This window comes from Oryzias melastigma, unplaced genomic scaffold (genome assembly GCF_002922805.2).
Source record: "Oryzias melastigma strain HK-1 unplaced genomic scaffold, ASM292280v2 sc00898, whole genome shotgun sequence".
Classification (NCBI taxonomy): domain Eukaryota; kingdom Metazoa; phylum Chordata; class Actinopteri; order Beloniformes; family Adrianichthyidae; genus Oryzias; species Oryzias melastigma.
The window spans coordinates 1-13865 of record NW_023417483.1 but is presented as its reverse complement, the minus strand read 5'-3'; the positions used below and the strand labels follow the sequence as shown (position 1 = coordinate 13865).

At 43.5% G+C, this 13865-nt stretch overlaps 1 protein-coding gene across 1 annotated transcript; it reads left to right on the top strand.

Annotated features, from left to right (window-relative positions):
- The first annotated feature begins 458 nt into the window (after window positions 1-458).
- LOC112140693 (gastrula zinc finger protein XlCGF57.1-like) lies at window positions 459-3551 on the top strand. Its single transcript, XM_024263706.2, has one exon. It carries the CDS (start codon window positions 1632-1634, stop codon window positions 3372-3374), a length of 1743 nt encoding a protein of 580 aa, XP_024119474.1. The 5' UTR covers window positions 459-1631; the 3' UTR covers window positions 3375-3551.
- The last annotated feature ends 10314 nt before the right edge of the window (window positions 3552-13865 follow it).

Genomic DNA, 13865 nt, shown 5'->3' with positions numbered 1-13865 from the left:
GGTGGCGGCCGCCACCAAATTCTCTATGTAGGAAAAACATGTTTCAAATCTTATATCAGCATCTTTATTTAAAAAAAAGCAAAGACATATTGGATGGAAAGAGAATGTATGGAAGCGTTTGTGACTCAATTCAAAATAAAAGTGAATACTGGAAATGCTTTTTCATTTTTACAATAGAACTACATAACTTAAATAAAAATGAAAAATCATTCCTCTCAACAGCTTTTTCTTCTTCAACGCTGCTCTTTCTGTCACATAAAATAAAATAATAAAGAAAATGGCATTTGACGTTCCATTTTCAAAAAGTTTTCTAATACATTTTTAACAAAATTCTGGTAGAAATATCACATTTGGAAATGAAAATATATTAACAGATTTTTTTTTTCATTTTCACAATGTAACTGCATAACTTGTCTTTCATTCATTTTCTTGACTGCTTTGTCCCTTTCGGGGTCACGGGAGATGCTAAAACAGTCCATAAAGTAAACCAGTAAATAGAGAATCCTCTCCTGTCGTGGTTCTTTAGACGTTGGAGAGCTTTAGCTGCTCACACAGATCTTATAGACATCTGGATCTTTTAGCTCTTTAGGTCGTTTTTGTTGTTTTATTTAACTTATCAGATGTTAAACTCCTAACTACACACTTTCTTCACTTCTCAGACATACATGGACATTTTTAAATCCAGGATTATAGAATGGAAACTAAGATATGATCGCAATCACATATTTATGTGAATCTCAGGATCTGCATGTTTCAGCACACCAGACTGAGCATGGAGGAGAGTGACAAAGTCTCCAGCCAATCAGGATGCAGAACAGGATGCGCTGCTTAAAAAAAAAAGCAGCTACATGATTGCAGGTAGAGCAGGTAAACTGTAATGTGGCTGTAGAAGACTGTATTTTGTTCTCTTTGACAGATATTTGGGAGTGTTCACATAGAGGTGCAGTAGAAGGGTGGAATAAAAAGCCACGTTGAGGGTCTCAATCATGTGGCCAGGGGTCTGAGAGTTTTTTGGGGCTGGTCCAAATGAGGAGGCAGGCCGAATACTGCCCAGAGATAATAGTTTGGGGATCACTGATGTAGGGGATCAGAAAACTCACGGTTCAGATCATGTCACGGTTTGGATCATTTTTCGGATCAGGAAAAGTAAAAAAAAGGGGGGGGTGTAGGGTGAAACGGCAAAAAACCAGAAGATAAAGGTTAAATATATTTTTGGAAATGATTCAAATTATGTATTTAGTAACCATATAAAGTACTTGTTAGGTTTAAAAAACCTGAAACATTTCTCTGAAAGGAAGACAAGAGAGGGGTCAGTTCTTTAATCAGATTTTACTTGCAATAGGAGAACAGACAGAGAATGTTCAAACCAGTCTCCACCCGCTCTGAAGATCTTGGTCCAGGCTTTCCATTTTTATACACTTTCAGGGGCTGTCTTAGTTATATTTACATTTGCTGCTCTAAAGGTGTGGAAGGGAAAACAGCCTCAAACTGGTTCTACTATCATTATTGTCTTAGTTCAATGCAATAGGTCTGCGTCAGCATCTTTGAGTATCTGTAACATTTCAGCCTCCAGACAGCCTTCAGCTTAGGATGACTGCAACCTTCCAGACACCAGCTGAGCACGACCTCAAATGAGCAGAAAGAGAAAAGAGGTTAAAATCATGCAAAGCAAATATGAGAGAAATGGATGTACAACCCTATCAGTACTTTACACACAATATTTATATCATCAAACCCACTCAGAGAAGAAAACAGTGAAAGGCAAGTTTGGGGACCCCTGCTTTAAAATGAATTATTTTTGTGTTTGTTTCCCTGCAGTCCTCTCTCAGCATTGGGCAACTGAAGAGGAAGATCTCTGCAACCAGCAGAGGAACTTCAGAGAGGAACAAGAGGATCTAGAACCTCCACAGACTAAAGAGGAACTGAAGGAACCAGAACCTCCACAGATCAAAGAGGAACAGGCGGAAACAGAACCTCCACAGATTAAGGAGGAACAGGATAAACCAGAGCCTCCACAGATTGAAATAAAACAGGAGGAACCAGAAACTCCACAGATCGAAATAAAACAGGAGGAACCAGAAACTCCACAGACTAAAGAGGAACTGAAGGAACCAGAACTTCCATGGGTTAAAGAGGAGCAACAACACATCTGCGTCAGTCAGGATGAAGAGCACCTTGATCTAAAGCAGGAGATTGATATCTTGATGGAGATTCCTTCTTATGAGGAAAATACTTGCAGTGAAGCAGATCTAAACAAACAAAAGAGCTTCAGTGTAACTGAGAGTCAGGAAGAAGAAGGAAACAAACATGAAGAATCAACATCAACTACAGATGGAGAGACAGAGCCACAGAACAGAGATCAGAGAAAGAAAAGAGACAGAAGTCATGTCCAAAGTGTGGCCAGCTCTCACATGTCAGAAAGTCAGTGTGGCTCTGATGTTAGAAAAAAATCCAAGAAGGAAACTTCAGTAGAAAAGCACAAACACTCTCCAAAAGAAAAGAGACTTTCCTCTGTTAAGTCTGGTAAAGGAAAAATCATTTCACACAATGTGTCTGCCCACATGAGAGCCGAGTCTGATGGAAGACCTCATGTCTGCAAAGAATGTGGTAAAAGTTTTAGTTACTTGTCCCAGTTAAAATCTCATATGAGAAACCACACAAGAAAGAAGCCTTTTAGTTGTCAAGAATGTAATAGAAGTTTTATTTATATAGGTGATTTTAGAAGACACATAAGAACTCATACCGGAGAGAAGCCTTTTAGTTGTCAAGAATGCGATAAAAGTTTTATTCATATTGGTGATCTTAGAAGACACATAAGAACTCATACGGGAGAAAAGCCTTTTTGTTGTCAAGAATGTGATAAAAGTTTTAGTGACCGATCTGGTTTGAGGAGACATGTGAGAATTCATACAGGAGAGAAGCCTTTTTGTTGCCAAAAATGTGATAAAAGTTTTAGTCATATATCTAATTTCAAAACGCACATGAGAACTCACACAGGAGAGAAGCCTTTTTGTTGTCACGAATGTGATAAACATTTTAGTTATATATCTCAACTCAATATACACATGAGAACTCACACAGGAGAAAAGCCTTTTCATTGTGAAGAATGTGATAAAAGTTTTAGTCATGTATCTAATCTCAAGACTCATATGAGAACTCATACAGGAGAAAAGCCTTTTTGCTGTCAAGTCTGTAATAAAAGTTTTAGTGACCGATCTGGTTTCAGTAGACACGTGAGAATTCATACCAGAGAGAAGCCTTTTTGTTGCCAAGAATGTGATAAAAGTTTTATACAAATATCTGATCTTAAAAAACACACAAGAATTCATACCGGAGAGAAGCCTTTTTGTTACAAGTTTCCGTCAAATGTCTAATACACACATGAGGACTCACACAGGAGACGTTTTGTTGTGAAGAATGTGATCAAAGTTTTTATCCTGCCTTTGGCCTCCCCATGGCACACGACAATTACCACAAAAGCATAGGAAATGACTGAGTTCAATTAAAATTTGATTCAAGATAACTTTATCAGCGGGCTGCACGGTGGCGCAAGTGGTTAGCGCTCTCGCCTCACAGCGAGAAGGCCCCGGTTCGACTCCCGGCTGGGACCTTTCTGTGTGGAGTTTGCATGTTCTCCCCGTGCATGCGTGGGTTTTCACCGGGGACTCCGGCTTCCTCCCACCGTCCAAAAACATGCCTCATAGGTTGATTGGTGACTCTAAATTGCCCCTAGGTGTGATTGTGAGAGTGAATGGGTGTGTGATTGAGGCCCTGCGATGGACTGGCGACCTGTCCGGGGTGTACCCCGCCTTCGCCCTTCAGTAGCCGGGATAGGCTCCGGCACCCCCGCGACCCCGAAAGGGACAAAGCGGTCAAGAAGATGGATGGATGGATAACTTTATCAGCCCTACCTTAATTAGTGGAAATTATTTGTTTTTTAGTACAATCCAGAACAAGTCAAACAGAGAGGTACACAGACAATTCGGGTTCACTGTGAACGCAGCAAACTGAATAGCGCCCCTTATTAGCATGGGAATCGAAGGCCATTGGGGGGATTGGGTATGGGTGTCAAAAAGGTCACATCTCAACACTGCGTACAATGTTTAGACACAAGCAAAAAAATACACCATAATACAGAAGCACAACACAATCGAAGACGCAATGCATGAGGTTTGATGGGCTGGATGGGCGGGGGGGGGGCACCTTTGAATCAGTCCATTAGCTGCTTCCAAAAGCACGCATCCAGACTACGCTTGGGTGGAGAGGGAGATTGCAGGAATGCCGAGGTCAAGGAGGGATGAGCAGCAGTTTTCGTCTCCTCAGCTCGCTTCTCTCAAGTTTCACCTCAGAGACCGGCCGATAGATCAGAAATCCTCCAATCAGGAGGAATCCAACAACCAGGAACACCAGTAGATACACATCTTCAACATCTCCCACAGACAGCTGGGCCAGACACATCAGCCTCCACTTGCCCCATGGATTGTTGGTGTATCCAGCTGCATGGGTTCCGTCTGGGAAGAAGGAGTTTCATTGTCCATAAGCTACAATTCTCAAAATTCATTATATTTATTATTGATACATTTATATATGTATGAATCTTTATTAGTTTTACTTTTTATTGATTGTCAGTAAATATTGAATTTTCCCATTAAATTCATTCTTTTAGGTAAATCATAACATTTAAATCTTCAGCTCTTGAATGACTTTTACCAGTTTTGAAGGTACCATCACTTTTTGTAATAACATTGTTTATAAATTTGATTTTTAAGAAATTTAAACACTTTAAAAGCATTGGTCAGTTTTGATTGTTTTATTAGATTACGTTAACATTTTTAACACCATTTTTTGTTTTAAAGTTGCTGTGTTGACCGGTGTGGTTGTAGTTGATGCTGAGACATTATGTATGTTGTCTAAATATGTGTGTTATTGTGATAACTCTAGAAATACTGTAAATGCATGTTTATTTCTGCCAAGTTTTACAAGACCTTTGAACCTTTCATTATTATTTTAAACAAAACTGACTACATGTTATATAAAGTATATGGTTGAGTCATGTGAACACATTCGGTGAAAAAAATATATTTTTAATTGTTGTAAGAAAGAGATGGATAATAAAAGACTGACATTTCTGTCTTTTGTTGTTGTGGTTCCTGTTTTGTACTATAGATTAGAAGTGTTTCTTTGTTCTTTTTAGTTCTCAGTGTTCTGTCTTAATCTTTCCTGTGAAGAATAAAGTGGACGTGAACATCAGTCCGAAGTGTGGAGTCTTTCCCACAGTGTGGCTTTCTGTTTGTTGGTTCTCTGTCCAGTCTCAAGTCCAGTTCTGACTGCTGAGCTCAGGACTGAGGTCAAATCACAGAGCTCCATCAGGAGGTGTGAAGAAGACTGAAGTCAACAAACTGCTTCTCTGTGCTTTTCTCATCAGTCTGAGTGCAGCAGTGAGGTTCAGCACAGCTCCGTTGGTCAAAAATTATTCTCTGAAAAACTTTATTTAGCCACTGTTATTTCAGCAAAACAGACAGAAAAGCACAGCCCTGTAACGTATTCTCCTCCATAACATCAACAATGGAGTAGTGCGCCCCCTAGCTGCATGGCATATGAATAAACATGAGACAGAGACAATAAATAGAATAATTTACATGTTCTTTAACCGTCATTAAAACCAATTTAAGAACCATTTTCAGAAGAACAAAAAACCATCAGAGCTGTTTGTGAGCTTTCTTCCAGTTCAATGAACTGTCCAATGACCATCATGAAGAGACTTCAGAAAGAATAATGAAAGAATAATGGCATTGTCAATCCCTTCAGACATAATTAATGCTTCACCTGCAGATGTGTTTCTGAGAACTCTTGGAATCATCTTGACTGTCATCAAGGTGGAGAAAACTGTTCATTTTTAACCATTAAGACAAGAAAGTGTCCACCCTGTGTATCCTCGTCTGAGAGGTTTGCAACAGATGCATCAGTAAAAGCAACCATTGTTAACATTCAATGCACCTGACTATGTCTTAAGTTTGCTCACAACTCTGTTTGCATCATGAATGGTCTGTACTGTAGCATGTTGGAGATTAGACACCAAATGACTAGCATCAAACATGAAATCAGGTCTGTCCATCTTGCAGCCACAGAAGTTGTCCTTTCTTTGATGTGAGTTGATAAGTGAGAGGTGAAGCCAGCTCTGCTGCGCATGATGGATCCGTTGTATAGACTGTGAATGTTGAAAATGTTGGTGGATCTGTTGTTTTGTCAGAAGTGACAAACTCTACTCCCTTATCCAGAAGTTCCCGGGCTCCCGGGCCTGGGCTTAGGTGGTATGGGGTCCGTGGTTGGCCTTGGCGGCGGGGTCTTAGGGAGGGGCTGGTCTGACCGCCTCGGTCCCATCGTGCCTGCAGTGCACCCGCAGGAGAGGTGCTTGGGGGCGGGGGCTCAGATTTGTCCCTGGGACTGGCTCCTTCTTGGCTCCTCCCTCCTTGTGGGGGGTGGGGAGTGCTGGGCCTAGGGGGTTCGGCTCCAGGGGGGTGGGACCCCTGGGCTGGGGAAACTTGGACCCAATGCTGGGGGGAGGGGGGACAGCGGTCCACCATCGGGGGTCAGTCTGCCAATTGCCCCCAAGATATCCCCTTAAACATACAAACATGCATTAGGTCGACGGGAAGGGAGGTGGTATTGCAGTGCACTGCGGGGGGTGGACTACCTGCCAGTGGCCCCCCTCCTGTGGCCGCTGTATGAACTACTTGAGTTACTTGGACATCACAGCCAGCAAGCACTAGATGTCCTCTCAGTGCCCTCAGTGCCCCAATTTTAACCGCACCATAGACATGGAGGGTCGGTGGTGGGAGGGTGATGAGGAATCGTTGTGAGCAGTCATAAAATCATAAAATTGGTGAGTAGGCCTGTCAATGACCTACTAACCAATTTTAACCGCATCCTTTAGTATTCTCTTCTTCTTCACCTTTCAGCTTACAGCGAAGCATCTCCCACTGTTTCGCATCAACGATTTGGTTTTTACACCAGATGCCCTTCATGACGCAACCCTGTAATTGAAGGGCCAGTTAAGCAGCAGCGTCAAGGGTCTTGCCTAAGGACCCAATCTGGACATCCCGGGGATTGAACCCACGTCTCCCGGGTGCAAACCCTTTAAACTTAGCCCACTGAGCCATCCAGCCACTTACATAAGCCTCTAACACCTCAAAATATACATTCTAACAAACAAAAACACACGCATCACACAAGGAAGGTGGGACCCTCGACCTTCTGTCCCCTACCCCATCCCTAGCAATGGGGTGCATGGACCCTCGGTCTGGTGGTCATCTCTCTTGGGTGCCGGTCTCAATTCAACATTCTCCTGTCAACATTCTGTTGTCTCCAGTGACTTCCACCTCAAGCACAGCATTCCAAGCTACATAGTATTGTTGGGACTGGCATGCGACACAGACGGAGGAGAGAGAGGAAGCAGAACCGAGGCTGCCGGTCTGGCGTCGTGCTAAAGCTAAGGAAACAACCATACAAGCCACCGCTACCGAGCCTGTTCCTCTCAAATGCCAGATCCCTGGTACACAAAATGGACCATCTGAGACTGTAGCTGGTTGGAAATCGGCACGTAAACAACTGCTGCGCGCTGATCATCACAGAATCCTGGCTTCACCCGGATATTCCCGACGCTAGCGTGCAGCTCAAGGGCCGCACTCTGCTTCGCGGAGACAGAACGCAGGACTCCGGTAAGAGCAGAGGCGGGGGGCTCTGTGTTTACGTGCATCATAACTGGTTTACAAATGGGACGATTATCGACCAACACTGTTCCCCTGATGTGGAGTACATGTCCGTTAGATGTCGCCCCTTTTTTCTACTGAGAGAGCTGACTGTTGTGATCATCACGGCCGAGTACATCCCGACGGATGCTAAAGTAAACACCACGCTCTCTCTCCTGCTGAACGCCGTTAACAAACATCAGCGGGCTCACCCCGACGGCGTTCACATTATCGCGGGAGACTTTAATAAGGCCAACTTAAAGTCAGTCCTCTCAAAGTTCTACCAGTGTGTTAAGTGTTCTATAAGGGGGGAGAACACTTTGGATCACGTTTACAGCAACATCAAGCATGCTTACAAAGCAACTCCCCTCCCCTACCTCGGACAATCAGACTATCTTTCCTCCTGCTCTTCCTGGCCTGCACCTGCCGCAGACGTCAGTCAAGGCCCACCACAAAGACCATCACAACGTGGCCTAATGATGCTCTGCCCATGCTGCAGGACTGCTTCCTGGAAACGGACTGGAATTTAATTCCCCAACAAGAGCTGGAGTCACTTACAGGAACAGTGCTGGACTACGTACAGTTCTGCATTGTGACTGTGACAGTGGACAAAACCATTCGGGTTTTCCCCAACCAGAAACCGTGGATGACCAGCCAAGTCCGTACACTCCTCAGAGCACGCAACACCACCTTCAGGTCAGGTGACAGAGCACTAGACAGTGCTGCTCGAGGTGACCTGAGAAGAGGAATTAAGGAAGCCAAAGCAGACCACAGGATGCTGATAGAGACCAACCTCTCAAGCAACAACTCTCGGGAGGTCCGGCGAGGCATCCATCACATCACCAATTTCTGAGGTTGTGAGGTGTCCACAGCAGATCCGGATTCTGCAAAAGCAGAGGAGCTAAACCGCTTCTTTGCTCGCTATAGACTCTCACAACAACACCCCTCTGCTCCAGCTCCACCCCCAAGCCCACCAACCCCAGCACACCTCCACTCACTGTGCAGGAGCACAACGTAAGACGGGCCATCCAAACAGTGAACCCAAAGAAGGCTGCAGGTCCCGAGGGAGTACCAGGCAAAGTCCTTCAGGCGTGTGCCCACCAACTTGCCCCCACTTTCACAAAGATCTTCAACCTCTCCCTGGCCCAGGCAGAGATCCCATCCAGCCTGAAATATGAAACAATAATCCCAGTTCCAAAGAAGTCTCCGACCACCAGCCTTAATGACCACCATACAGTGGCCCTCACCCCGGTCATAATGAAGTGCTTTGAACGGCTCGTCCATCAACACATCCAAGATCATCTCCCCACAGACCTAGACCCCCATCAGTTTGCATACCGAGCAAACAGATCCACTGAGGACGCAATCGCTGAAGCTCTTCACTCCACACTGAGCCACTTGGAGCAGCAGTAGAGCTTCGCTCGGATGCTCTTCGTGGATTACAGTTCAGCCTTCAACATAATAATCCCGGACAGACTCTGTGAGAAACTGGCCACTCTTGGCATCCCTCCCCCCACATGCAACTGGATCTACAACTTCCTTTCAGACCGCTCACAGGCTGTGAGACTCGGCCCCCACCTCTCCTCCACCTGCACACTGAGCCCTCTGCTGTACTGCCTCTACACCTATGACTGCAGTCCAGCCCACCACAGTAACCGGATCATCAACTTCGCGGATGACACCACAGTGATATAAGTTGTCTAAAATGAAAATATGACTTAAAAACACACACCAAACCTCCTCCTCTGCCCACAGATCGCGGCACATTAAAACACAGTTTTCTGGTAAAAGTTCCAGCAGAACACCTGTCTGAGCAGAAGGGATCCAGCTTTCTAAAATGCCCAGAAAATCCAGCTTCTGTGTATCAAAAAAGTCTTTCAAGGTTAAAGTTTTGCTCATAACCGAGCATTGATTAATCCAACCCTCCTTGGTGTCAACGATCCGCGATCTCCGGTGATGACTCAACAACAGAGCGCGTCACCCTCGGAACTTCCACCAGATTTGATGAGTCGCTTTTACTCCAGCAAACTCGAAAACGTGCCGCTCTAACAGGGGAGTCGGCCTCGAAGTTTCCTCCGACCACAGGAATCAGGCACGGCTTCGGATGCGAAAGTAATTTCCACGGGGCAAACAAGCCGCTTCCAGGGGTACAGGTGCGGGACACGTCAGCCCAAGAGCTGGGACAGCAAGCACGAAGGCGAACGACTCCCCCGCTTCGCTTCCCCCGGCGCTGCTGACGCTGCGGCGAAAAACAGCTGTTCGACGCAGAAACGCTGGCACTCCCATCCAGACCGGCTCCCCTGGCTCGAAATCCAAAGGAACAGCCGGAGAGGCCAGGTGAAGAGAAAAGTTTCGATCCAAGAGTGTGTTTCTGTCATATGTGAGAATTGCGCCTGTATTTTGCACTAACCATATTAAAAATAATAACACAATAAAGAGCTGTGCGACAGACAGACGGCATGCCATGACCATCGGCACCATCTTCGGTCAACTGCTTCAAACGGGACAGGGGATCAAACTGAAATCACTTGAAACTTACACAAGTAACAATGAATAAAACACCTATGATGTGAATTAAAGGACACACCTGAGTTAATCATGTCACTCTGGTCAAATAGTTTTCAATCTTTCATTGAGGTACCATCATTTTTGTCCAGGCCTGTTTCATTTGTCTGTTTTTTTAAATAATTATGTTAATCAACAATTCAAAATTGATGGCTGATTTTGATTGTTTAATTTTCAAAAAAATATTTTTATTGTTACTTTTGTAACTTTCAAGTGATTTCAGTGAGAATTGGGGGTTTGCCCTTCTTTAACTGAGGGGTACCAACACTTTTGTCCACCACTGTATACTGCTCACAAAAATTAAAGGAGCACTAAAGCCCTTCTGCTCTCCCTAGCTTGTTTACATGTAAAGTGGGGTCATCTGGACCCCACAAGACAGTGCGCTGAACTTTTTTTATCATTGATTTTTGAGTTTTACTAATGTCCATGGCAGACATAAAATCCTGTCCACCTTTGTCTACATTTGTCATGGACAGAATCACACATCACTATGGGGTCCAGATGACTCCAACCACAAAGAGAGCGGAGGGGTTACAGAAACACTTTAGATATATTAGATCTCAATATGAAGTTGGATATCTAAACAAATAACTACAGGGCAGTGTCTTAGGAACAAAAGGATGCCAAATCTTAATAGAAATAAAAGTTTTCAGCCTACAGAGCGCTCAATTGGAAAAGCATCATAAAATCAGAGTGAAATGATGATGTGGCAGGCTAGTCCATTTTTTCCAAAACTTAATTTCTGCAACTCCAAATGCTTTTCAGTATCTTGTGTGGCCCCCACGAGCTTGTATCCATGCTTGACAACGTCGCAGCATGCTCCTAATGAGACGACGGATGGTGTCTTGTGGCATTTCCTCACAGATCTGTGTGAGGGCATCCCTGAGCTGTTGTACAGTCTGAGGAGCAACCTGGTGGCACCTAATGGACCGAAACATAATGTGCCAGAGATGTTCTATTGGGTTTAAGTCAAGGGATCGTGAAGGCCATTCAATTGTTTTAAATCCTTCATCCTCCAGGTACTGCCATGTGAGGCCGGGCATTGTCGTGTATTAGGAGGAAACCAGGACCTACTGCACCAGCGTAGGTTCTGACAATGGGTTCAAGGATTTCATCTGGATACCTTATGGCAGTCAGAGCACCATTTCCTTGGCAGTAGAGGTCTGTGCGTCCCTCCATGGATATGGTTCCCCAGACCATCACTGACCCACCACCAAACCTGTCAAGTTGAACCACGTTGCAGGCAGCATAACGTTGTCCTTGTCTTCTCCAGACTCTTTCACGTCTATCACAGGTGCTCAGGGTGAACCTGCTCTCATCTGTGAAAAGTACAGGGCGCCAGTGGCGGACTTGCCAATTCTGGTGTTCTTGAGCAAATGCCAGTTGAGCTCCACGGTGCTGGGCAGTGAGCACAGGGCCCACTACAGGACGTCGGGCCCTCAGGCCACCTTCATGAAGTCTGTTCCTGATTGTTTGGGTAGAGACATTCCCACCAGTGGCCCTCTGGAGGTCATTCTGTAGGGCACGAGCAGTTCTCAGCCTGTTTTGCCTTTCATAAAAGGAGCAGGTATCAGTCCTGCTGAGGGGTTGAGGACCTTCTACGGCCCTGTCCAGCTCTCCCAGAATAACCACCAGTCTCCTGAAATCTCCTCCATGTTCTGGAGATTGTGCTGGGAGACACATTAAACTTTCTTGCTTCAGCACGTGTGGATGTGCCATCCTGGAGAAGTTGGACAACCTGTGCAGCTTCTGTAGGGTTAAGGAGTCACCTCATACTGCCAGTAGAGATAATTATGCATCAGCACGAGTGGAAAACCAGCCATAAAAGATCAAGAGGGAGAAACTTGAAATGACCTTCACATGTAACACCAGTCCTGTTTTGAGGGTTTTCTAATTGTTGCCACTGAAGTGCAACTGTTGTTAATTCAATGAACACCAATACAGCTGAAATTGATTAACGAGGCCCTCAGCTGCTGAACCAACAAGAAAATCATCAAACAGGTTTAATTCGATTCATGCCAGGTCCAATAAAAAAACTGTTCCTTTAATTTTTGTGAGCAGTGTAGAAAAAAATACACGTGGAGTAGGGTTCTGCACTCACAGGAGACCGACCTCAGTCTTTAGTTCAGCAGTCAGAACTGGACTTGAGGAGTCCAGCTTGAGGAATCTGCAGAGAATCAACAAACAGCAGAAAGCCACACTGTGGGAAAGACTCCACACTTCTGACTGATGTTCACGTCCACTTTATTCTTCACAGGAAAGATTGAGACAGAACACTGAGAACTAAAAGAACAGAGAAACACTTCTAATCTCTACTAGAAACAGGAATCACAACAACACAAACACCAGACTGTTTCTTTATCCACCTCTTCTTTAATACATTTTACCAAACCTTTCCTTCACAAAACTGTTATTTGTTAACATGACTCAACAAAACATAAACTGAAATTATTTATACAGAAAACAATATGGAAATGTTCACAAATCATATAAAAAGTGTTAGAATTGGAGACAAGTAAAAAAATAGTGTTGTCATGGTAACAGACAGACTTACACAGCATTGTCTTACGATAAACTACAACCACAATGGTTAACTTAAAAAAATCTACAAATAAAAATCAACCAACAAAAAGTTAACATCATCAATTTCCTCAATTCAAAAGAACACATTTTATTTATAGATATATATAAACATATTAATTTCTTTAAAAAGTTTAATTCTCTTTTTCAAATAATTCAACAAGTGAAACTCATGTTTATAGAATCATTACAAAATGAAATGTAGCAATCCTTTTTTTGAGCAATGTGATCATAGTGGTTTATAGATGATAAACACCTAAAAAATATTGTCTTAAAAATGAGAATATCATATCAAAATAATGTTTTCAGCACACGTCAGGTTTTATAAAACTGTTCTTTTCTCTGGATTCAATAATCACTTGTTCCTCCTTTTCATTAAATGACTGCATCAATGTGGTATGGAGGCCATCAGCCTGTGGCTCTGTGTTCATGTCATGAAAGCTCAGGTTGATTTGATAGCTGACTTCAGGTCATCTTCATTGTTGTGTCTGCTGTCTCATCTTCCTCTTCACAGTTCATAGATATTTTTATTGGGTTCAGGTCAGAGGAATTTGATGGTTGATCAAACACAGTAACTGATGTTTAGAGATAAACAGCTTTAGATTCCTTTAGTAGAGTGAGAATGATCCAAGTATTACTGGAAATTAAAAGCAGCACACAGGTTGTGTGTAGACAGTTGTGTAAAAGTGATTTGGATCTATTTTATTCTACTGAGTCTGGGAGACCATTTAAAGACTCAGGAGGGCCCCTCGGTACAACAAGTGTACAGTTAGAGTTATTTCGCAGATTAGTGTTGTTATTAACATATTTATTCGCTTTTTTTAACTTAATTCTTAATGTTTTTTCAATACTTCTCTAACTGTGTGAGTTCTCATGTGTGTTTTAAGATTAACCATTTGTCTAAAACTTCTACCACATTCTTTACAAAAAAAAGGCTTTTCACCTGTATGAGTTCTCATGTGTATTTTAAGA

What these genes read in the sequence shown, in the direction of transcription:
- LOC112140693 (XM_024263706.2), top strand. Translation starts at nt 1,632, where the DNA reads ATGAGCAGAAAGAGAAAAGAGGTTAAAATCATGCAAAGCAAATATGAG.